This window comes from Oncorhynchus nerka, linkage group LG21 (assembly GCF_034236695.1).
Source record: "Oncorhynchus nerka isolate Pitt River linkage group LG21, Oner_Uvic_2.0, whole genome shotgun sequence".
NCBI lineage: Eukaryota > Metazoa > Chordata > Actinopteri > Salmoniformes > Salmonidae > Oncorhynchus > Oncorhynchus nerka.
Window position 1 is genome coordinate 26,223,730 of NC_088416.1, and position 26,959 is coordinate 26,250,688.

Sequence of the window (26,959 nt, forward strand, 5' to 3'; positions counted from 1 at the left end):
TGGCTGGGGTCTTTGATAATTTTTAGGGCCTTCCTCTGACACCGCCTGGTGTAGAGGTCCTGGATGGCAGGCAGCTTAGCCCCAGTGATGTACTGGGCTGTACGCATTACCCTCTGTAGTGCCTTGCGGTCGGAGGCCGAGCAGTTGCCATACCAGGCAGTGATGCAACCAGTGCAGGATGCTCTCGATGGTGCAGCTGTAGAACCTTTTGAGGATCTGAGGACCCAAGCCAAATCTTTTTAGTTTCCTGAGGGGGAATAGACTTTGTCGAGGATCAGCATGCCGGATGTGTTGCGACCAACCCTCACCACCTGGGGGCGGCCCGTCAGGAAGTCCAGGATCCAGTTGCAGTGGGAGGTGTTTAGTCCCAGGATCCTTAGCTTAGTGATGAACTTTGAGGGTACTGTCATGACGCTGTCCAGGGGATAGGTTTATGACAGTCATAAATACCTCTCCCCCTTTTTCCTCTATCTACCCTACTGATGTGACTATTGAAAATCCCTTGGTTAACATAGAGATTCAGGGAACATCAGAAGGTGGGGGGAAATGAACCATATTTTGGTAATCCGACCAGTTGAACATATGCTATGCGTTGGTACTTAATGAATATGATGTCAGTTCGGTTGTCATCTGAGACATTCTCATCAATGACAGGATGACATAAACGGTATTGTGGAAAGTCTACAAATCAGATTCACATGGAATTATTGTGCAATTTAAATGTTTGAATATGAAAATATTTGTGAGGGGATGAAATGTGATTTTAGCTTCTAAAATGTGAGAATTGCGTTTTCATGAGTGATTTAGGCCCGACTCAGTGGCCTGCCCACTTGAAAAGACATTGGTTATAAACTATGAAATATGCCCTCCTCTACCTTCATATATAAAGCCTTGACAACAATATAACCATCTGTTCCGAGGACGTGAGGACGACGGTCCATACGTTAAAAAGGATTAACATGTGAAACTACAGAACTAAGCCAACCTCAGCGTGAGCTTTGGTTGTGAATGGTATGAACTTTGAACTCTTATTCACTAAAGAAGTGAGACATCCTAGCTGTTGAGTTAGCAACAGCAGCTGTAAACGTGGGCAAGGAAAGGACAGACAGAGTATCCCATCTTCCACACAACGACAACACTACAACGTATCCCGTTCACCACCAGATACACTCTTCAAAGGACTAAGTTCCATCTACCACCAACCTATTGAAGGACAGCTCAGAGTAAATATTTATTGCATTTTCCTTTTCCAAATGGGCGGTCATTTAGAATGCATAGGATATTGTATTTACGATAGCACAGCTTCTCCCTTTATTCCTCAGTCTTCCCGCTCTTTCACTCAAACCCAACCCACTTTCTTTGTGTAACCAGTTGTCATAGCTGTTCCGTCCGCTAGGGACGTTTTCCTTTATGACATAATTTGTAATCAAGGTATGATTCATTCTGTGTATATGTCATTCTGTGTGACTAGTTAAGTATTTAGTAAATAAATGATTCAACCCAATTTTGTATTGCTGATTCAACTCGTTAGCCAGGGTTCGTAAAGAATTTACAACTTTCAGATGAGACTGAAATAAGGTGATGATTAATATTGAATGCTATTGATGTAAAATATTACCCGGTCTTTAAGAGTTTATACGGAAGATAACAGCTCTATAAATATTATTTGTGGTGCCCCGACTTTCTAGTTAATTACATTTAAATCATTAGCTCAATCAGGTAATTTTAATTACAGAGAAAGGATTATATAGAATAGCATGTCATATCACTTAATCCGGCATAGCCAAAGACATGACAGTACTAGTTAAAGAAAGTCCACCTGTGTGCAATCTAAGTGTCACATGATCTGTCACATGATCTCAGTATATATACACCTGTTCTGAAAGGCCCCAGACTATGCAACACCACTAAGCAAGGGGCACCACCAAGCAAGCGGCACCATGAAGACCAAGGAGCTCTCCAAACTGCTCAAGGACAAAGTTGTGGAGAAGTACAGATCAGGGTTGGGTTAGGTTATAAAATATCAGAAACTTTGAACATCCCATGAAGCACAACTAAATAAATTGTAAAAAAAAAAATGGAAAGAATATGACACCACAACAAACCTGTCAAGAGGGGGCCGCCCACCAAAACTCATGGACCAGGCAAGGAGGGTATTAATCAGAGAGGCAACAAAGAGACCAACGATAACCCTGAAGGAGCTGCAAAGCTCCACAGCAGAGATTGGAGTATCTGTCCATAGGCCCAGTTTAAGCCATACACTCCACAGAGCTGGGCTTTACGGAAGAGTGGCTAGAAAAAAAATAAGCAAACATGTTTTGTGTCGCCAAAAGGCATGTGGAAGACTCCCAAAAAATATGGAAGAAGGTACTCTGGTCAGATGAGACAAAAAAAAATGTCTGGTGCAAACCCAACATCTCTCATCACTCCGAGAACACCGTACCCACAGTGAAGCATGATGGTGGCAGCATCATGCTGTCGGGGTGTTGTTCATCAGCAGGGACTGGGAAACTGGTCAGAATTGAAGGAATGACGGATGGCGCTAAATACAGGGTAATTCTTGAGGGAAACCTGTTTCAGTCTTCCAGAGACTTGAGACTGGGGCGGAGGTTCACTTTCCAGCAGGACAATGGCCCTAAGCATACTGCTAAAGCAACACTCGAGTGGTTTAAGGGGAAACATTTAAATATCTTGGAATGGCAAAGCCCAAACTTCAATCCAATTGAGAATCTGTGGTATGACTTAAAGATTGCTGAACACCAGCGGAACCCATCCAACTTGAAGGAGCTGGAGCAGTTTTGACTTGAAGGATGGGCAAAAATCCCAGTGGCTAGCTTATAGAGACATACCCCAAAGTATTGACATTGGGGGGGTGAAAAGTTATGCACGTTCAAGTTTTAAAGTTTTTTGTCTTATTTCTTGTTTGTTTCACAGTAAAAATATTCTGCATCTTCAAAGTGGTAGGCATGTTATGTAAATCAAATGATACATACCCCCCCAAAATCAATTTTAATTTCAGGTTGTAAGGCAACAAAATAGGAAAAATGCCAAGAGGGGTGAAAACCTTTGCAAGCCACTGTACGTACAGTCACTGTGGGGACGACATCCTCGATGCACTTATTGATAAAGCCAGCGACTGATGTGTACTCCTCAATGCCATCAGAAGAATCCCACAACGTGTTCCAGTCTGTGCTAGCAAAACAGTCCTGTAGTCTAGCATCTGCTTCATCTGACCACTTTGTTTTATAGACCGAGTCACTGGTGGTTCCTGCTTTAATTTTTGCTTGTAAGCAGGAATCAGGAGGATAGAGTTGTGGTCAGATTTGCCCAAATGGAGGGCGAGGGAGAGCTTGTATGCGTCTCTGTGTGTGGAGTACAGGTGATCTATATTTTTTTCCCTCTGGTTGCACATTTAACATGGTGAGAGAAATTAGATAAAACTGATTTAAGTTTCCCTGCATTAAAGTCCCCGGCCACTAGGAGCGCCGCCTCTGGGTGAGTGGTTTTCTGTTTACTTATTTCCTTATACAGCTGACTGAAAGCGGTCTTAGTGCCAGCATCTCTCTGTGGTGGTAAATAAACAGCCACGAAAAGTATAGATGCTAATAATAAGATACTCTACTCCAGGCAAGCAACATTTAGAGACTTCCTTAGATTTCGTGCACCAGCTGTTGTTTACAAATATGCACAGACCGCCCTTCCTCGTCTTACCAGTGTGCTATTCTATCTAGCTGGTGCAGCGTATATCCCACAAGCTGAATATCCAGTTTCTGATGTCCGGTTGGTAGGATATTCGCGATAGTACCTCGTCTAATTTATTGTCCAATGATTGTCAGTTGGCAAGTAATACTGACGGTAACGGCAGCTTTCCCACTCGCCGTCTGCAGACCCTTACGAGGCACAACGCTGTGTGTCGTCTGTCCCTGCATCTCTTTCTCTTGCCAATGACGAAGATGTTGGCTTTGTCGGGTGTTCGAAGTACATCCTGTCTAATCCAAGGTGAGTGATCGCTGTCCCGATATCCAGAAGCTCTTTTTTTTGCCGTAAAATATGGTGACAGAAACATTATGTACAAAATAAGTTACAAATAACGTGAGAAAAAAACACATAATAGCACAATTGGTTAGGCGCCCGTAAAACTGCTGCCATTTCTTCCGGCACCAATGGGGATTAGATTAGTGTTCATCAATTTCACCTCCAGTAGTTAATGATTTTACTGTACAGCCAATAGAATATAAAGGATTGCATGTGGTACATCTTATCAGATTCTATGTCAAGGACTAGGCAGGGCATAGAGCAAGATTTGTTATAGCTCATATTTTCTCCTAAATCCAACTGAAATGGCTGGAATCCTTTTCCACTTGCCTGTTTGGGAGGTTTAAAGCAACGGACACGTGTCATTCAGCTGACGAGTTACCCTCATTACAGTACACATCATAAGTATACATAATAAACTAGTATGTTTACATGCACACTAATCATTCACTATTAAACTGATTAGGGCAGTAGGCCCAACACAGCATTAGTCATGTAAACACCTTGCTCTGCTTAGCTTAACAGCATACGGTCATCATCGAAACACAGATTAAAACGCCTGGTTTTCTGAGCAATCTTTCATATTATTAGTACATGTATAACAGTTCAGAGTTCCAGCAGTGTGTTTGTCCTGCGCATGTGCCACCAGCAACCTCCCTCTTATGTCAAGTGAGTTTGGAAAAACTGAAAGTATTCATCTTAGAAATAGTTTTCACATACAAACGTTATATGTCCAAACTAGGCTTCCCAAAAAATAACATAGTCGCTGTGGTAGAATGTTTATTTTGATTGTTTTTCTGCCTTTCTCAAAGTCCATTAGGGAAGCCTGATTTCAGATGTGCCCATGTCAACAGGATTATTAGGGAAATTGTCCTTCTTGCAAAGCATGTAAACGTTTAAATCAAACTATAAAATGTATCTGACTATTCACAATAATCGTGTTATTGTGTGCATGTAACCATACTCACTGACTGTCTAAGATATGAGTACTGATGTTCATACTAAACTCAGCAAAAAAAGAAATGTCCTCTCACTGTCAACTGCGTCTATGTTCAGCAAACTTAACATGTGTAAATATTTGTATGAATATAACAAGATTCAACAACTGAGACATAAACTGAACAAGTTCCACAGACGTGTGACTAACAGAAATGAAATAATGTGTCCCTGAACAAAGGGGGGATCAAAATCAAAAGTAACAGTCAGTATCTGGTGTGGCCACTAGCTGCATTAAGTACTGCAGTGCATCTCCTCCTCATGGACTGCACCAGATTTGCCAGTTCTTGCTGTGACATATTACCCCACTCTTCCACCAAGGCACCTGCAAGTTCCCGGACATTTCTGGGGGAATGACCATAGCCCTCACTCTCCGATCCAACAGGTCCCAGACGTGCTCAATGGGATTGAGATCCGGGATTTCTGAATCGAGCAGTATGGCTGGTGGCATTGTCATGCTGGAAGGTCATATCAGGATGAGCCTGCAGGAAGGGTACCACATGAAGGAGGAGGATGTCTTCCCTGTAACGCACAGCATTAAAATTGCCTGCAATGACAAGCTCAGTCCGATGATGCTGTGACACACCGCCCCAGACCATGACGGACCCTCAACCTCCAAATTGATCCTGCTCCAGAGTACAGGCCTCGATGTAACGCTCATTCCTTCGACGATAAACGCGAATCCGACCATCACCCCTTGTAAGGCAAAACCGTGACTCGTCAGTGAAGAGCACTTTTTTCCAGTCCTGTCTGGGCCAGCGACGGTGGGGTTGTGACCATAGGCGACGTTGTTGCCGGTGATGTCTGGTGAGGACCTGCCTTTACAACAGGCCTACAAGCCCTCAGTCCAGCCTCTCTCAGCCTATTGTGGACAGTCTGAGCACCGATGGAAGGATTGTGCATTCCTGGTGTAATGTACCGATCCTGTGTAGGTGTTGTTACAAGTGGTCTGCCACTGCGAGGACGATCAGCTGTCTGTCCCGTCTCCATGTAGAGCTGTCTTAGGCATCTCACAGTACGGATATTGCAATTTATTGCCCTGGCCACATCTGCAGTCTTCATGCCTCCTTGCAGCATGCCTAAGGCACATTCACGAAGATGAGCAGGGACGCTGGGCATCTTTCTTTTTGTGTTTTTCAGAGTGAGTAAAAAGGCCTCTTTAGTGTCCTAAGTTTTCATAACTGTGACCTTAATTGCCTTCCGTCTGTAAGCTGTTAGTGTCTTAACGACCGTTCCACAGGTGCATGTTCATTAATTTTTTATGTTTCATTGAACAAGCATGGGAAACAGTGTTTAAACCCTTTACAATGAAGATCTGTGAAGTTATTTGGATTTTTACAAATGATCTTTGAAAGACAGGGTCCTGAAAAAGGGGCCTTTCTTTTTTTTGCTGAGTTCATATATGTGTGTATATAGTGTATGTGAAGCATCTCAGTATGTGTATATATTTATATGTTTTGTGTATGTACAGGATACGCCATTATTATATTCAATGTGATTTTCATGTGGCCATTATTTTATTTGACCCTTAAAGTCACTGTAGGTTCTGCCATTAAGCGGGGTGTAAAGATGAAAGGATAAAGACAAAAACATTTACATGGCACTAACAATTAGAATAGGACGTTTCTCAGTCATTGCCAGATTGTCAGCTTGGGAAATTGTTTTATCTCAAGACATGTCGTCAGAAGTCCCAGGTAAGACAGACATCCCTTTTAAGTGCATTACCAAAGCAGTTTGGCGGTGATATACCGTCATGGACATTGACGAGTTTCCAATTCAACTCCCTAGGAAAGAACATTTCCATAGATAAAGTGAAATAAAAAGTTAAAACCACCCACTGACTAGGAGGCAGTAAGCATCAATCATTACAGCTGCAACATCTGGAAATGGCTGCGCACAACAGCTCTATATTAAATCCTCCAAAATCCACCCATTTCAGGGAATTTAGGACAATAATCACCAAGCACGACCACTTTCATCCACTATTTGTCTGTATATTTCTGCTTTTACAAAGCATTATGGTCCAACAGTGCTCTTAGCATCTACAGTAAATCCCAGTTCCATAGATCAATGCAGACCAGCAGGTGATGTGTGGCTAAATCTGTACTCGTTGACATTGTGCAACTACACCAGTTAATTCACTAGAGACCTCTCTCTATACAGGCGTAATATTTTGTCTAAACATTAGTGTAGAGGCTAGCTCCACAGAGAGGCTAGCTCCACAGAGGGGCTAGCTCCACAGAGGGGCTAGCTCCACAAAGAGGCTAGCTCCACAGAGGGGCTAGCTCCACAGAGAGGCTAGCTCCACAGAGAGGCTAGTTCTACAACGAGGCTAGCTCCACAGAGAGGCTAGCTCCACAGAGAGGCTAGTTCTACAACGAGGCTAGCTCTCTACAGCGAGCAGTCATGATTTGATTTGACCATAAAAACAGACAATAATTATTATTAAAAGGGGTGACAGCAAAAGCATACACTTAACTAATTGAGCGTGATGAGTATCCTCAAACCAAATGAGCTATGACTAAACGTCTCCTTGGAAATAGAAAGCTCCATTTACTAGGGCAAGCAAAGAGAGGCATGACATTGCACACCACAGCCGATAATATACAGGGACATGCTGCTCCGTGTCAGTTCCATAAACACAGAAATCAGTGCAAAACTGGGTGCTAGGGAAAAAAATCTATGATGCTTAAACATGTGGTGCTAAAATAGGAATTCTAAATGAGGTGCGAGTTGAGTATGCCCATCCTCTTCATCACTATGGATGCAGTGCCTGGTGTTCAAATTCAAACAGCTAGAGCCACAACCAATCACAAGGAAGATCCAGTCATGAAAACACATGTGTCGCTAATTTAGCGCCTGCTGTCAAACATCTGAGATGTGTCTTCGGGTACGAAAAATGAGACTGAATTGTTCGACGTATTTTGAATGCTGCACAATGCTGTATTTGTTCTAACGATGTATTTGTTCTATAAATTTCACTCCTTGGCGACAATGAAAGGCTCTAAAAATAGACACAGCGATCAAAGGCACATCTGGGACTGGCAACCAGGAAAGAGAACTCTATCATCAGTCAGAAAAAGAGGGTCTGTACGAGTCCTTTCGGAGTGCAAAGGAGAGAAGCATAGCTGTCCCTCACATCTCCTCAGAGAGGCAGGTGTTCCGCGTCACCTGAGGTCACCAACACTCTCCCTACACGGGCCTCCATGTTCTCTGCAGGTATTATCAATGTTTAAAAGCTGAACAAGAGGGGGAGTGAAAAAGCAAGGTGTACATACAAAGTTAGAAGAAGAAAAAGAGAAGAACGCAAGAAGGTAATGTAGTGGGAGAGAGAGAGGAAGAGGGAAAAATTAACCACTCGAAAAGGAAGAGATGAGGGTGGTCAAATTATTTCAATACATTTTTCCCACCCATCTTATTCCAGAAATATAAAGTAGGTCATACATTTGACACATTTTGCGTTGTATAAATCTAGCAAATCAGTAGGCAACTTCCTCTCTCTCCAGTTAAAAGCTAAAATATGACGTAAGTATGAAAAATTGATGGCTAAAAGAACAAGCATTCCCAGAATGCTTGCCCTTAGTGCCCCGAACAAAAAGCACCATACAAAGTGTCTCTTCATAGCCTGGACATTGAGCTAAAACTGACAAGCAGCACTGCGAATAACTAACTGCCTTGCAGTGTACAACTGCTGTAATTAAATACTCGGTCACTAAATATGCTCCCCAAAGCTGTGGATGAAGAATATATTGCTAGCGTTTTAGTGAGTTAGAATTAGCAACATTTTGGAGACTACCCTGCTATTTGATGTGCAGTCAGACACAGTGTATGACAGAAGGCTGTGGATATGTTGTGCTTCACAGGGGAGAGACACTGTGGATGCGTTTTCTTCACATAGGGTGTGAGTGTGTGTGTGTCGGGGGTTTGTGTGTGTGCTTCAGAGAGGAGAGTCTGTGGGTGTGTGTGCTTCACAGAGGGATGGGGCGTGAGTCATAATTGAGATCCAGAGCCCTGTGGCAGCCGTCATGTCAATCACAGCCATCAGTTAAGAGCTGCCTGTGAGGCACACACATTACTGTACACACATATAGTGATCACAATGGGCTCTGTATTCATGTCCAGCAGCCAACAACGCACCAATGGTACTATGGAGCTTGGGAAACTAATTTAAGACAATTGGAAAAATCTTATTAAAAAGGTCAACTATATTAGTTTACCGATAATGTAAAGGAATTACATGTATGATCCTGTTATAACTTGTGCAAGACAGTAAGTCGAGGTGTTAGCGATAGTGTGAAACATAATAACGTTGAATCATTGGAATCAGTTGTGGGTCAGTGACATGACATAGCCAACATAGCATGCAGCACAAAGCTCAACCCCATTTTAATGAACCGTTCCATTGCAGCACAACAGCACAGGTAGCGACATAGAGTATCTCTTTCATGACAACTTTCCGAGCCCTCAAAGCAGGCTAAGTGGTATAGAAGCACAGCATTGATTACATTACTCAAGGTAGATGTGACCCCGTTTACATCCAGTGGACATCAACATCGGCGCAATAGCTTCTCATCAAAAGCTGCCTCATTACCGGTGGTATCATTAAACTGAATGTTCAGACAGCAGCAGTCGGCCATGTGACAACGGTACAAGGAGCGCAAGGTGACAAGCTCATCCTTAATGACACATTTGCATCTCAAAACACAGGCAGGCCACTCTGTCGTTCGTCTGGAGGTGTTTTATTTATTTATTTATTTATGTATTTAGTTTCCAGTAGTTGTCAGTATTAGCCACGTCACATTCCTTAGCTAGCATAACGCCCTGTGAGCAGAGCGGAGAACCCACTGTGCTGTAAACGAGATTAGATGAGTCCTGTTGAGAGGTGGCTGTGCAAAGCTGTCCTCTTTTGTGTGCCGCTGACCTTCTAATGATCGCGTCCCCGACACGGGACAGCACCCCCTGTCTAGAAATGCAATGCAGGACAGTGTCTGAAGAAGGAGATAGACTAGACTTAACCGCCGGTAGCCTACTGATTTAATTTTAGCTCTTTGCAAAGCTGATAGTGAAATCCGTTAGACATTGGGGAGGTGGTTGGCTTCCCCTCTTAATTACCTGAAAGAACTGCAAAGCCAAACAGTACGGATATACCCCCCAGATTCATTGATGGCAATTGCCGTCAAGTAGGCTAACCCCTCTAAACTGGCGCATGGATTTCTAACTAATCCGAGTGGGAGGGAAAAGCCTGATGGATAAACAGTGGATGGAACTGAGAAAAACATTTTAGCTGGGGCTTCAGTATGTCCTAAAGCAAACACCCCCACCCCAGAAGCAAGAGGGATGTTCATCCACTTGTCTTTTCCTTAGAAGTGAAACTACCAGTGATTTCACTGCAGGCCGAGGGTATACCAGACATATGGTTTTTACTTATTCCTTGTGCTGTTTCATTTGGTAAAGGAGAGGAAACATCTTCACAGAGGGCACTTCTCATAATAGCCTGAAACACTCCGATGAATAAGCCTGGGCATTTTTTTATGGAAATACTGTGTTTCCGCCATGTAAGCAATATTCACCGGGTGAAAAGGCAATAAGCTAAGGTTTGCTCAAAGCTAATGCCTGCACCAGTATATACCTAATGGCATGGCAACAAGTAAGGCCATGGCAGTTGTTTCTTTAGGGTGTTTGTGTTGGTAATGGTGGAGGGTCTCCAGTGGTTTGGGAAGGAATTATTAACAAGGTCACAAACTCTCTTTATCCCTTTCCAGACGACCAGTATTCCATCCATCCTGACCTGATCGATGCAGCTTTAAAGTCCACAGTTTCATCGCTAGCTTCTTATCTCATGAAAGAGGGTTGTTGTATTCCACTATTTTCAGCTGCAATCTGTAGTGTGCACTTCCTTAGTTCATGCGTTTTATTTCTACTGTATCTGACTAACATGTTTTTGAAACGTACAGGGGTTCTAGTATTAGCGAAAGCTAATGATGAATGGCTCTGTGGAGGCATCCTATTTGTCTCCTTGATCAATGTCATCTTTAGTTTTTTTTCTGAGACGTTCCCTGCACTCCAGTCCACTCGCTCCCCAGTAGTGTCGCACTTGAGATAATGTCACTGGAAGGGCATAGGCAGCACTTTCACCTATCCACTGTTTGAGATACGCTTCTCTTTTCATCAAGCACCCAACCAGACATGGACAAGCATGTTAAAAGGTTATCAGTGGTCTTCACAGATCTCTATCGAAGATAACTCCCCTAGCAAACACTTTGTACACAGAGAGACACAGCAGGGTGACATGGCAGTAAATGTACAAGAGACAAGAGGCAACAAAACAAAACCACCTTCTGTTTCAAATCATAAGATGTCAGAATTCTTTCCAAGGAGTGTTGCTAATGCAGTAAACAATGCCCTCAAACCCTGACTAAACTGTTTTATTTTCTGAACCCTGAAACAAAATATCTCTCAGGAGATGGGGGAGGAAAAAAGAGGTCTGTGCTCATTTGATTTAGAGCACCGACTGCAGAGAAGAAACTTGAAAGATGTACATTTACAAGAGTGAAGTAAGGTTTCCCCCGGCACACAGTAAATAATCCTTCTCACTGAAAAAGATACGTAGAACTAGAACCACCAAAATCCCCTTTGGGGGGCAAGTTGGACATCTGTGACACATAGCACAGTTAAAAGAAACCTGTGGTGAGAGAAGCTGAGAAGGGATACGAACATTGAGTGTTTATATGTCAATAACAGCCCATATGATGGCCTTCAAACCTGCACTTCAGACATATTTCCATTAACATACATACATTTTAGTACTACGAATGTAAAAAAAAAATATATATAAAAGAGATTCTCAATTTGTAAATACAGTTGAGGTCGGAAGTTTACATACACCTTAGCCAAATATATTAAAATTCAGTTTCACAATTCCTGACATTTAATTCAAGTAAAAATTCCCTGTCTTAGGTCAGTTAGGATCACCACTTTATTTTAAGAATGTGAAATATCAGAATAATAGTAGAGAATAATTTATTTAGTCTTTTATTTCTTTCATCACATTCCCAGTGGGTCAGAAGTTTACATACGCTCAATTAGTATTTGGTAGCATTGCCTTTAAATTGTTTAATTTGGGTCAAACGTTTCGGTTAACCTTCCACAAGCTTCCCACAATAAGTTGGGTGAATTTTGGCCCATTCCTCCTGACAGAGCTGGTGTAACGGAGTCAGGTTTTTAGGCCTCCTTGCTCACACACGCTTTTTCAGTTCTGCTCACAAATTGTCTATAGGATTGAGGTATGGTTTTGTGATGGCCACTCCAATACCTTGACTTTGTTGTCCTTAAGTCATTTTGCCATAGTATGCTTGGGGTCATTGTCCATTTGGAAGACCCCTTTGTGACCAAGCTTTAACTTCCTGACTGATGTCTTGAGATGTTGCTTCAATTTATCCACATCATTTTCCTACTTCATGATGCCATCTATTTTGTGAAGTGCACCAGTCCCTCCTGCAGCAAAGCACCCCCACAACATGTTCCTGCCATCCCTGTGCTTCACGGTTGGGATGGTGTTCTTCGGCTTGCAGGCCTCCCCCTTTCTCCTCCTAACATAACAATGGTCATTATGGCCGAACAGTTCTATTTTTGTTTCATCAGACCAGAGGATATTTCTCCAAAAAGTACAATCTGTTTCCATGTGCAGTTGCAAACTGTATTCTGGATTTTTTATGACGTTTTTTGAGCAGTGGCTTCTTCCCTGCTGAGCAGCCTTTTCAGGTTATGTCGATATAGGACTCGTTTTACTGTGGATATAGATACTTTTGTACCTGTTTCCTCCAGCTTCTTCACAAGGTCCTTTGCTGTTTTTCTGGGATTGATTTGCACTTTTCGCACCAAAGTACGTTCATCTCTAGGAGACCTTCCTGAGTGGTATGACGGCTGCGTGGTCACATGGTGTTTATACTTGCATACTACTGTTTGTACAGATGAACGTGGTACCTTCAGGCATTTGAAATTGCTCCCAAGGATGAACCAGACTTGTGGAGGTCTACAATTTTTTCTCTGAGGTCTTGGCTGATTTCTTTTGATTTTCCCATGATGTCAAGCAAAGAGGCACTGCGTTTGAAGGTAGGCCTTGAAATACATCCACAGGTACACCTCCAATTGACTCAAATGATGTCAATTAGCCTATCAGAAGCTTCTAAAGCCATAATTTTCTGGAATTTTCCAAGCTATTTAAAGGCACAGTCAACTTAGTGTATGTAAACTTCTGACCGACTGGAATTGTGATACAGTGAATTATAAGTTAAATAATCTGTCTGTAAACTATTGTTGGAAAAATGACTTGTGTCATGCACAAAGTAGATGTCCTAATCGACTTGCCAAAACTATAGTTTGTTAACAAGAAATTTATGGAGTGGTTGAAAAATGAGTTTTTAATGACTCCAGCCTAAGTGTATGTCAACTTCCAACTTCAACTGTTTTTTATTTTATTTTACCTTTATTTAACTAGGCAAGTCAGTTAAGAACAAATTCTTATTTTCAATGGCGGCCTAGGAACAGTGGGTTAACTGCCTGTTCAGGGGCAGTTGTCAGCTCGGGGATTTCGGGGATTTGAACTTGCAACCTTTCGATAACTAGTCCAACACTCTAACCACTAGGCTACCCTGCTGCCCCATTATTAGGTGAGTTGCTTACATTTCTCCACAATCTTCATGTGTGAATTGGAAATGTGTTTTTTTTCTCCACATATCCCACTCCCACGAAGAGTGGGGTCACAGCCAGGGTCAGCCATTATCAACGGCAACCCTAGAGCAATTAGGGTTAAGTGCCTTGCTCAAGGGCACGTTGACAGATTTCTCTTGTCGGCTCAGGGATTCAAACCAGTGACCTTTCAGTTACTGGCCCAACACGCTCTAACCACTACCTGCAATATTGATGATGAATTGAGTATTGGTTTTAAAAAGTTGTATAAAAAAAAGGAGATACTGCACGAGACCTTCGATGACTGCTAAAATCAATACACACAATGGTTTCAAAGTGAGTATTCAGAGGTGAGAAGGCCTTTCCTGTGATAAATAAAGGTTGCCCTATCTTCTCTCTGACATGCTCCACACTCCTTGCATTTAACAGTTTACACGGACGGTGGTTTCCAATACGTTCACCGAAGTAAAAGGGGAGAGAAAGAGAAAACCAGCCAAGCATTTTATAGGCAGAGCAAATGGCTTGGCCACATCACGTAACGCTCCCTTCCTGGAGTAGTGAGAACGTGTACGTGGAAAGTAGCAGTGCTTAGGTACACATGTGTCTCTGTTTTTATTTCAGCTGAGTCAGAGGCTGAATCGATGCCGTTTGACAGGTGATGCACTTGGACTAAACCTGCTAAGAATGGCCTCCGGACACCTCTTGAATATTTGAGGTGTAGGGAGCCTGGGTTAGAGCATACAGATACCCACAATGCTCCTTTCCATCTTGGTAAAGGTGGACTTCAGTACAATAGGCCTTCCCATGTGAAAATACAAATGAGTCAACATCTAAACAGAAAGACTAAATTAATTTTCCAGGACAATCGTTCCTATCCGGCTCGAAAGACCAGTGAGAGCTGTAGAGGGCTTTTCTACAATAAACATCCACAGTGTATCCCTAGCTGATATTTCCCAATCTATTGTTCTCGCTTCACTCTTGTTGGCTCGATGCTCATGGTCTGTTGCATGCTTAATTAGATAGGCCACGTGAGTTAATACATTTTGTGATGAAGGCAAAAGCCATAGGTTAGGGGCCACTCTATCCAATACAACTCATCTAATCTGAGGGTCCAATGGAGAAATTAACTGTCTTAAAATCATGGAAGCCAGAGTATTGTGTGGATTACACTGATCTACCTCGCACAGCTACTTGTTTCAAATGCAATAGTGAGATGAAGGGGAGGCAGAATGAAGTAGTGTATAATGCACAAGTCATAACACATGTTCATTGCTCAAAATGATGCAGTGTAATTGAGAGCATTACGGTTTGTGTTCTGTGCTGGTGTAGTTAGAGTGCAGTCTAATTTCTCCACCCATTTCTAGTGAAAATAGGCACTGTAAGAGAACCGATTCAAAAGTACACAGATTGTCTCTTAATTGTGTTTCTGTCATGCCTTGCAGTTGACATGGTTTAATAAGTAGCTTGTGCATATAATTACTTGAATTAGTAAAAAACTAAAATCACAGGATTTGAATACATTACCATTCATTATAAATATTCAGCACATGCAAATAGCCCTCCACAGTAAATATAAGGTAATTATTTGGATATGCCAGGGATGTACAGTACTATACAGTGCAGTGTACTATACAGCAGAACTGTGAACTATAAGCAGCACATATATCTGATCATAAAAAGCATCAGTGCAACCAACCAACCGCACAATCTCTGCTTTGGTAAAGGTTGGAAAAGATTATCTGTAAACCTTGCAGTGACCTCACTTTGTGCAGGTTGCAGAAGTACTTTTAGAGGAATGCAAGACTTCACAGTAGAGCAAACTTTGTTTCTCCCAGCTTAAACGTACTAAACGTACTAAAACACTTTCACACTTGCCAGACACTGTCTGAGTCCAAACTCTACTGATGCTTAATTGATGATACAAGTCTGACATTTTGGCCAGATGGCATCTTTCATAATCCCAAAGCTATTGTGATCGTCTGAGAGTAACACATCATGTTCTTTTTCCTCTGATAACAGAGTCGCCAAAGAATGGATCGAACCTAGCAATTACCAGATTACGCAACACACTTCACAGAAATGTATAATAATTAGATCAAAACACATCATGGTGCCACATTGTTGACAAAAAAAAATCTGCTCTCTTTAAACATCTCTGGCAGCGATTTCAACCCAAAGTGCTGCTTGTGCCATGGTGGGCGAGGGACTTAAGACTGCGCCTTGGCAACAGAGAGGAGGCTGTTCTAGACCAACCCATGAAGACGCTGCTGAACAACACACGCAGCGATGGGACGGCAACATCAGTGCAGTCATGCCAGATGACAGACACTGGAGACAGCGTGTGCAAATAACCAAACAGCAGGAAAAACATTGAGAATCAAATTCAGCTAATCTTCCTGCAGATTGCTGTGAGGCAGGCAGTGCATGAGGTTGCCTATCGTCTGCGAGTTTAATTAATTGTCTTAGAAGTCCCGACTTGTATGCTTTCCACACAGGGCGAGAACAAAAGACCAAAGGATAGGAGGGGAGGGTTGTCTCTCCAATATTGCAGACCAGAGTATGCCCTAGGAATCACTAATGAACTTTCAACATCCAATTTCATTCGAATGGTTATCAGCGGTGATTTGATTCCTCCGGCCTTTGTGTGTAGTCATCGATTGTCCCGAGAAAGGTGGACTGTATAGAGCCCAGTAAACAGCAAGTAATTAGTATCGCTGGACCTTTTGGCAGGATTATACTCAACACAGCTTTTATTAGCCTGCATGAATGGAGGAGGGCGGTATTTATTTACACACGTAGAGAGATAACGCTTTTGCTTCCGTCATAAGTTCTATCCTGACTTTCTCCCCAGGATGTATTGCATGACATAATTGAAATGACTGATCTAAATAAAGCATATCAGAAGTGATGCTGACACATTTGGCCATGCGGGGAAAGAACATGAAAGCACTTGCAGTTGCATCCCTATTATGCAGCAGGGGAAAAAAATACACATTATTTTAAGGGCATTAAACATCTTGCTATGACTCGAGAAAATCATACTTCATAGATGCTAATAGCATCCGTTCCATGCTTTGAAGAACAGTGGGGGAGACAGTGGTACTGGTATCTCTCTTTTGTCAAAGAATGTACTGCATCCATTCAAATGACTTTATCCAGTCTAATTTTACCCTGTAATTACATGTCCCTGTATTAATAAAGCTCATCAGCTGTCAGGGATGAGCGCAGTGGGTCCTGAGTAAACATTGCATCAATGTTTAAGCCTCGCACACAAAAATGCAAACACTGATTACTGAACTCACAGCGGCTGGCTTTCACAATGCACAGTTTGTGCAACCAGAGCATTAATTCACCATTATGGCTCTCACACAGTAGGAGCGCATTAGTCACAGGGTTAGTGTCACTGAAAGCTCTGTTCTTAATGAGTGTTGTTTGGTGGGGGCGATGATGATAATGGTTATTTGGCAGGGTCTGTTGTTGTTTAATGTTTATGGCGGATGGAATCGTTGCTTTTCGATCTTCATCATGAAAATGTGTCCTTTTTTAATGATAAACAATTTTCCACATGACTTCCCACGCAGTACAAAAGGGTGGGTTGATCTGACCTATGCACTTGGGAGCACTGGGGTCATGTCCTATGATTCACTGATGTCAGTGTACCTGCCTGTATCATGGTCATAGCAGGGGGCAGGATGCAAGGGTTAGAGGGAAGGCTGACGCTGACTGATACTCTGCTAATGTCCCTCTACTGTGGTGCCGGATCACTTACTACAAATGTCATCTCAGTAAGCTGCCTGAGCCTGGCGCTCTGCCCCCTCCAGCCATACAACAGTCAGAGTCAGGCCAGGCAGGGGCACACTCTGTGGGGCAGCAGACACTGTGCCCGAGCCCCTATGGCTCTACTAGTGGAGAGTGTCCACCTTCCCACGGTGTGAGTCAAACAAATACCATGCCCACTGCAGGCAAGTACTTAACAAATAGATAGAATACAAAAGTGGAAGCAGAAATCAATCTCACCAAACATTGCCCGCTGTATATCGGTGTCTTACTCAGACCAAGTAAGACATAGAGAGAACCTCCAACTGAACTCTTTCACCCTCACACTATAAAGTTCAGTTTGAATATCCACAGAATTGTGTAGAACTGAAGGTCAGTGGTCAGTTCTACACCATTCTTGAGTCCTTCGTCTCCAGCAGCTAAGAGAACTGCTGTACCTGTCCTCGGAGCATCAACTCCCACGCGCACAACTCAAGCCTCTAGTGGGGGCGGCTAAGAGGCCAAATCACTCTCCTGACGTCTCAGAGAGTAACAATGTTTTTCAAATCCACGGACTGGAGAAGGTGAAAAATCTACCTTTCACCATTCTACCTGATGCATTATTTAACCACATCTTAATGGCACTTAGGAGGCACAGAGGATTGAATAAACTTCAACAGTGCACTACCTAATTAAAACAACCTTTTTATTTATGCACACGGCTGTTGAACTTTTACAAGTCCGGTGGAGATCCAGGTACTCGTGGAGGCCGGCTCTGCCTGCTCTCCCTGATGGATAGCCAGCCTCTAGGCTCAGCTGTCTCCCCCTGACACAGGATGGCCCGATTGATTACGCCTGCTGCCAGTCTTCCTCAGAACTGCCAATACTCCCTATCAAGAGTCAGACGAGGAAAGGCCATGCCAAAATAAAGGCATCAAGTGTGTATCTAGAATTACCAAGCCTACCTCCCCCAGACAGAGAGGCATGGCCAGCAGATGGATCCAATCGCTGACTGACAGAGGATAAGCCTTGGTAGCCTGAAATGTCATATGCTCTGAGCTCCACTGTTAAATATAGGCCTCATTTCCAATAGATTAAAGTAATCAGCAGCTCGATGGCGCTTTCAGTGAAGTTAAAAGGGAGATAAGCTGGCAAAGTGACCGGCTGATAAGGAGCTATCCATGCAACACAAGGAGGAGAAGGTATGAGGATAATTGTTCATCACTTTTTGTCCCCTGCTATGTTAGATGTGGGTTTAGACACAGTGTATGAGCCTGATACTTGCGTATACTTCAAGAAATTAAACAGAGTTCATACAGCCTGTGTCTCTACCACACAAAGGAACTTTTCCACAGAGAAAATAGGGCCAGGTGGTCGTTATTGAAAACTGAATATGAGGGACAATGAAAAGTGAACAAAAAGGAAAGTGTAAATTGAGACAACATGCACCCATTTTCTGCAATTAATTCTGCCACACGGCATTTACCATGGCACCTAAGACTACAGTGGGCAAATTGCTGTATAATTACATGCTAAAAGTTAGACAATTACAGCCATCCGGTCTTTTTTTTCTTCCACAGAAACAGCTGCATAATCACATGTAAATTAGCTCAGAGGATATAATCGCGGACATATTTGAATGGCATTCTTAAAATCACAGAGGAGAAGTTTCAGTCTCACATCACTTATTGCAGCATTAAGAATAACAACAGATCAGGTAGAAATAAAAGTCATGAATGTATCATGCAGCCTGGAAGACAAAATGTGGCTCTTTTGAGGTTGAGAAGGAAATATCTGACATTTATTACAAACTCTGCAATGGATGTTATAGGGGTTATTCTTTGAGTTAATCCCCCTTTGTGCTCATCCTCGTTTATATATATTGTGTTCTTAGCACTAGCATTGGATTCTCACAGTCTGTTCCAAGTGTCCCTGAGATTTTCTGCAGTAGGTCATGCGTATATTGTGAGGGGGAGTTGGATGATCAGTGTAGACATCCACCGCCAGCCCAGGTAATGGGAAACCACATGACCCATTGTAACGCGAGAAACCAAGCCTAGACACAGCAGAGAAGTCTCCTTTTCCTGCTCCTTACTGATGTGTCTCCTGGTGACGGCGTATCAGTAGGCAAATCAGCTTAGTCATTGACCCTGTGCCCTCTGGCACTCATTAGGCCTGGCTCTGACAGTGATGGAGGGGTGGGCTTGTCCTGAAGTCTGCTATTGACACTGGAAACACGGGTCAGAGCTGGTTGGTGGCTGGCGAGATTAGCGTGCAGCCAGACAGCTCTCTGGTGTATCATGCCCCGGGCGAGCTTTTTGCCTTCTGCATGAGAGGCTGCTCTGGGACTCTGTCGGGAACCCAACCCCCCCCCCCCCCCCCCCACCACCACCACCACCCACCCACCCTATCTCTGCTCTTGTTACCCTGGATAATGGAGGACAAACTAGAATCGGAGAGAGTGGCTACACAGAGTGATGTCATGTGGCTCAGGCAAGCACTCAAGGCATTATGGGCCCAACGTGCTGAGTGCACTGAAATGAGAGAGAATCAACCGGAGCTTTCTGGCAGTTTCCACAGCACGGGCACACGTTGGAATGGTACATCAGTACCAGAGTACTGGGACACACATCAAACAGTGATCTCTGAAATGCTATTTTTTTACTGACTAGTCCAAGGCTAATCCCTGCTTTTAGACATATGCATATGACACAATATTCACCAGGATTGCATTCCATAAAATTAAGCTCAACTGACTGTAGGGTAGATGTATGCGGTTGTATATGAAAGTGAGGGAACGTTTGACATTGTGTGTTTGAACTCCTCTCACTTTGAGGCTGCCATTTTATGCTCAGCAGTGCGACAGATTATGGCCCACTTTGATCTTATCATTTGAATATCATCCATTGGCAATAATTGGAAGTTGGCTAAACAGCTCTCCCAGTGTGAAATCTAGCTGAGATCTTATCAAAAGTAATTGCATCATCTGCTACATGTGTGTGCTGTAAGCATTGTTCTCTTTAAATCATCCTGAATTACTGCTGCCTTCTCATTGACAGTGTAAAAAGGGAGGTTACCCAATAAATCCAATGGCAAGTAGTGGCCAATGAATCAATCAATCAGGGTAACCATGCCATTAACATCAGTTTACTTTGCCTTTCTTCATGGCTAAATGGATATGTGCTTAATCGTTAGTCACTGAGATGTCTTAGGTTGGCACACATCAAATGAATAAAGACACATTACTGTCATCACGATTCCTGTAACTTGAGTGAGACCTCAGTCGGGACTAGTGGGAGTTGAAAATCTGTTTAGTTTCACAGCAAGCAAAATTATTTTCAGATGCGCAAATTTCCCCCGTCTTTCCATGGATCCCACAAGGGGACTGGATTCACAGAGCTGATACTAGCTGCAGAAGCTGATGCATTTCAGAGTTGTTCCCCCCCCCCCCTCCAACTCTGTGCTACTGTTAACTGCACTTCTATAAATACACCAAATTGCAGCGTTAAGACAAAAGACAAAATACATTCGATGACTTGATTGCTTGCGATAGAAAAAAAGGAAGGAAAAAAACAGAAGGATAGAAAGAAAAGAGACTTGGGGATCTAAAGATAAAGCGTGCAGGAGGAGCCTTTCCTGGAATATGTGGGATGTGTGGCTAATTTCATTCTTTTCTAGGGGCGGGTGTGAACACTACGGAATGGTGATGCTTCACCCACATATAGCAGTTTATGGGATGGAGCGGAGCGAGCTGGTTGGCTAGAGGTTCTTGTGGTATTTAATCAGGCTCCCCAGGCCATTACCTCAGCGGGGGGTGGAGGTGGGGGGGTGCAAACACTGGGTATTGTCTTCATCTAATTCCAGGCTATCTTTTATTAAACCAGCGTGACAGACCAGGAAAAGGAATCGTTCTATTACGACATAGAAAGGAATGGAAAGGGAAAAGGAGAGGCATATTCAGAGCAGGTGCATAAAGGAAGGCTAATTTCCCTTATCTCACCCTACAACAGGGATTTTAATTGGCCATTCAACTATTCAATTAAAGAGGATTTGAATAACACTCATTTCTAATAGTTGACCCTCTGTTTTAATGACAGGTGTGAAACCCATTAACAGAAAACAATCTTGTTATATTAAACTACAGTTGAAGTCTGAAGTATACATACACCTTAGCCAAATATATTTAAACTCAGTATTTCACAATTCCTGGCATTTAATCCTGGTAAAAATTCCCTTTCGTAGGTCAGTTAGGATCACTACTTTATTTTAAGAATGAAATATCAGAATAATAGTAGAGAATTATTTATTTCAGCTTTTATTTCTTTCATCACATTCCCAGTGGGTCAGACGTTTACATACACTCAATTAGTTTTTGGTAGCATTGCCTTTAAATTGTTTAACTTGGGTCAAACGTTTCTGATAGCCTTCAACAAGCTTCCCACATAAGCTGGGTGAATTTTGGCCCATTCCTCCTGACACTGCTGGTGTAACTGAGTCAGGTTTGTAGGCCTCCTTGCTCGCACAAGCTTTTTCAGTTCTGCCCACAAATTGTCTATAGGATTGAGGTTTTGTGATGGCCACTCCAATACCTTGACTTTGTTGTCCTTAAGCCATTTTGCCACAACTTTGGAAGTATGCTTGGGGTCATTGTCCATTTGGAAGACCCATTTGCGACCAAGCTTTAACTTCCTGACTGATGTCTTGAGATGTTGCTTCAATTTATCCACATAATTTTCCTACCTCATGATGCCATCTATTTTGTGAAGTGCACCAGTCCCTCCTGCAGCAAAGCACCCCCACAACATGATCCTGCCACCCCTGTGCTTCACGTTTGGGATGGTGTTCTTCGGCTTGCAAGCCTCCCCCTTTCTCCTCCAAACATAACAATGGTCATTATGGCCGAACAGTTCTATTTTTGTTTCATCAGACCAGAGGATATTTCTCCAAAAACTACAATCTTTGTCCCCATGTGCAGTTGCAAACCATAGTCTGGCTTTTTTATGGCGGTTTTGGAGCAGTGGCTTCTTCCTTGCTGAGCGGCATTTCAGGTTATATCGATATTAGGCTCGTTTTATAGATATAGATACTTTTGTACCTGTTTCCTCCAGCTTCTTCACAAGGTCCTTTGCTGTTGTTCTGGGATTGATTTGCACTTTTCGCACCAATGTATGTTCATCTCTAGGAGACCTTCCTGAGCGGTATGACGGCTGCGTGGTCACATGGTGTTTATACTTGCGTACTATTGTTTCGACTTCAACTGTATATAGAGCATAGTAAGATACGGCTACAGCTGAGATCAACAATGAAGAATAAGGACTTTTTCAATTTAGAAAAGTTCAGTTCGGACTTGCCAGCAAACCTGTTAATTTGGAGCTAAACTTCATCTCTTGGCAAGGCGTCTAAGGTTAAATAGAACAGGCTATGAGTGCTTGACCGGGTGTCACTGACTGCATCAGCATGTCTCTGTGGGAATGCGCTCTTACAGTGTACTTTAATCACCATGTGTATTTAGTGTACTCTAGTCTAAAGCAAACAATCAGTACATTGCCAATTGTAGTAATATTGGTATGGTGCATTAAAGGGCAGAGAATATGCGTATTTTAAATCACTAGTAACATTCTAGACCCACCATTACTTTCGGTGCATAGATGTCTAAATTGATTCTGATTTGACTCCCGAATAACAGTCTTTGGCCAGAACCAAGTCTGCTGTGCCAGTAAAACTGTCAATTTTGTGTGCCAATTAATATTGAAAACATGGGCCAACATCCAAGACAAACACAAAATATTTGTCTTTAACCTTGACTAATGATTCTAAAGGAACAATTTGGTTTTCATCCAAACATTAATGACTCCAATGAAACCATTCAGGGAGGAAAAATCATAGCTCCCATGCAATGAACAAATTCAAATTCAACAACCTAGAAACATGCCAACCAGAAAACATTTCCTTAGTCAGTTGGACCAGTTGAAAACAACATGTACGTTCCTAACTTAACCTACCGTGTGGCGGAAAAAAACTATTCCATTGTCACGCATTTGCAGACAAGACTTATGACGGAACTCACTTCTGACAGATTAATGTGTGGCGTTTCGGCAGGTGTGAGCTCAACTCGGATAAATGGCATCGGGTGAGATCAGGAGGGACTGGCATGGTAGACTCTCAGTTCTTTCCCTTAGTGTTGGGTTAATGCAGCTGTGCCACTAAAGCTGTCAGGACGTGTAATAGCACTGCAGATGTACAGCTGCCAGCACTAAAAGGCTATTACTGGTGCTACTGTGAAACTCAAATATGTACAGCAACAAATATGATGGAGTGAGAGGCAGGGATACACCCAGAGTGACAGCCAAGATGTGATGGGACAATATACAGCGACAGAAACGATGCATAATAATATACTGCAATCCACGTCAAACAAAACTAGAATTAGATTCAATAATTTACTGTACTTACGCTCATCTTGTCTGGAAGTAGAAAACAAAAACACCCCCTTACTTATCAAGCAAAACAATAGGTTGAATCTATATCTATTGTTTATCCATTAGTCTAAAGACAGACCATAATCTGAACAGGTTTCTTGTACAACAAATGCTTTGATATGTATTAAACTTGACTTTCCTTAGAATTATTTCATGTTTTAAATCCTAAAATCTTCACCCTCCATCCAAATCATTTCCACATACAGCACAATGCCACCAGCACCAATTATACAAACAGAGTTGCTTGTTAGCGTATATTAGCATTTAATTATCTTGTTAAGCACAACATGATGGAATATTAATTTGCAGGCTTAGCATTCTGAACCAGCGCACCACGCTCCATGACATCTAATTAGTCAAAGTCATTGTGCAGGTTAGTCAGGTCACACAAGTTTTAGAAAGGCTTTCATCATCGTTCTGTTGCTGATGCTAACCATGATCTGCTCTCCAGTCCAGACCTTCATAGTGGATAGAGGATACAGGAAGAATGTAATGACTTCAGGTCTGTTGTCATTTGAAGGGCGAAATGACTTCTGAAAGCTAAGTATCGTACTGTCAAGCTATCTCCAATATCTTATCTGAAAGCGGAACACTGCTTTTCCCAAGATATGCACAGAGCTGAATGTTAATAGCATAACGCGTAATACTTTGTAGCTAGCTATTTACATTTCCACAGCATAAAGACATGGTAAAATTGAATCATAATGGACAGGCAAAACCATCCCAAGAATAGCAAAATACCCTAGAGTGTATTTTCTTTCTCTAAACCATGTGTTTCTTTATTCCTTTATGTTCTTGAATCAGAGGCCCTCTGAGGAGAAGACAAAGAGGACTTACTATATTCAGTACAATGTAGGCCATGCGCCTTCAAGCAAGGGTCAGGCCCCACAGTGGATAGATACTATGGTCATGCTCTGGAAGAGAATCAGAGAGTACCCACCAAACCCACAGAGAACATCTTGGCCTTGTTATACATTGTTAAAGACACGCAGTAATACAACAAACAAAACCATTTAAAAAGTCACAATTACATTAGGCTGTTTATGTAACAACTATTTTTCAGAGTATTTCTATTTTTTTGACGCTACTCGTCTGTGCAGAGATGGAAAATGACGCTTCAGTTATTGTTTCATTTTTATTTACTGTGTAGTAGAAGTGTTTTTAACAATTCCAAGAGAAATGCCATTTATTGTTAAACAATAAGGCACAGCAATCGTTTTATTGTTTCAAGTTGAATTATATCACCAATACAGCAGTGAACCATAAAATCAAAAGAGCTTGATTAATTTAAATGTAACATTGTCCTGTAAAAGTCCACAGTAATACATTTAAGTATAATCCTCTATTTCTAGCCAGCAACGCAACTAGTTGACAGGGAACGGTCAGAGCAGACTGACTGGGTGCTATCAGAAATGATGCAGCCGACTGACAGATTTCAACATACCAATGGTGAACCAGGAAGTCAGGCAGGGAATATTAACATCGCTCATTACCATACTAAGAGTTTGTGTTAAGACCTAGACTAAGCAACTGCCACAGACCAGAGCAAGGTGGGTGCCCAAGGTCAGAGTCAACGCCTGATCTTCCACACTGAATCTAAATCAATCTAATGAGATAATATTAGACAATTACATTTTTTAATGAGCAGAGTCATGATCACCATTAAAACGGTAGCAATCAAACAAGGATGACATGCTACTTGGCCTGTGCTCTGCAGATCCATCCCTGAGCGGAGAAGTTTCCAGTGGAGTAGGCTTTACAACTGGGACTGATAAATTAATAAGCCACACTCATATAAAGTTTATATCCATGTTTTCCACCGGTAGTCAGAGATTTTAGTGCTGGTGAGTTGTGTGTGACGCGGCATCAGCTTCTCCGTCCAATAGGAGTGTGAGTGAGCATTCACAGTATAGAACTAAACTACAGTAAAGGACCTAGTAAACCATAAATCTGTATACATGTTGTGCAGTTATCATGACTCCCCAATCCGTTGGCAGTGTTCTACACACAGATACCAACACAGTCTTATACTGTGACACTTGAGATGTGTAACGTCTCTAAGAAAAACATTTTTTTTTGCAGGTGTGTTCTGGACGTTCAGTGCAATTCCCCTTTAGTGGACATGTTGTCATGACGGCCTGTCACATTGAGGAATGGCTCGCCATTGTCATGCCGATGGGCAGTGGGAATTGGTTGCACAGCTGGAGTTATGTTAAGCATAAAGCGAAGTGACAGAAATGCTAATCAAGTATCAAAACTGACACTGCATCCCCATCGGTGCACATCAGACCTTCAATGATTTATTAGCAAAAGTGAAAGCATGTGTCAGTGTTGTGAGTGTCTCGTGGGTACACCCAGCCCTCGCCAAGGTGCACCACTTAGCCACTCCCCCAATTCCCCCTCAAGCGTGGTCAGCACTCTTCACCGGGGCCGCTGATAGCACCGCTGAGGAGTAACTCTCAATATAGATGAGATGCACGCAATCTATCTACCTAACTCACTCCCTGTGTACTAAAGGGGCCACTATGAGAGTACAAGGAAGTAGAGGGTGTGTGCATGCCCACCTCAAACATGTTCCACTGCTGAGTAAGTCTTTTTGACCTCTTCTCCCCCCTGTCTCCCCTTCCATTGGCTGCCCCTGGATCTGAGAGGGGGATAGAGAGCTGCAGCAGACCCCAATTATCTCAGCGTCATTCACAATCCCTCATTCACCTCTCCAATCGCCGTCTACCCCTGCATTCATTTTGGTCAGGATATTCCTTTCGGAGACTTGGGGATCCGGAGGTGGAGAGGTTAAACACTGCACAACTCAACTGAATTTGGCATTAGAACTGAGGGGATGAAACTTAAAAGACTGTTGGCTCTGCTTTTCCCCATACTGAATATGATTTGCATCGTGGACCGAGTGAGAAAGGTGTCTGTTTGCTGTGTCTCCATTCTGTTGTTGCCAATTAATACTGAGCTTCTTTGTGAGGATTCTGGAACGAGGCCTGGTTTGACGCATA

General features: G+C 42.6%; 1 protein-coding gene across 1 annotated transcript in view; it reads right to left on the reverse strand.

Moving 5' to 3' along the window:
* Nucleotides 1-239: 239 nt before the first annotated feature.
* The window catches only part of LOC115103622 (heparan sulfate glucosamine 3-O-sulfotransferase 4-like), a 55,260-nt gene continuing 28,540 nt past the window's right edge, over nt 240-26,959 (reverse strand). Inside the window, exon 2 of the mRNA XM_065006732.1 lies at nt 240-414. Within this exon, the coding sequence (XP_064862804.1) occupies nt 240-414 (175 nt within the window). The remainder of the gene's footprint in view (nt 415-26,959) is intronic.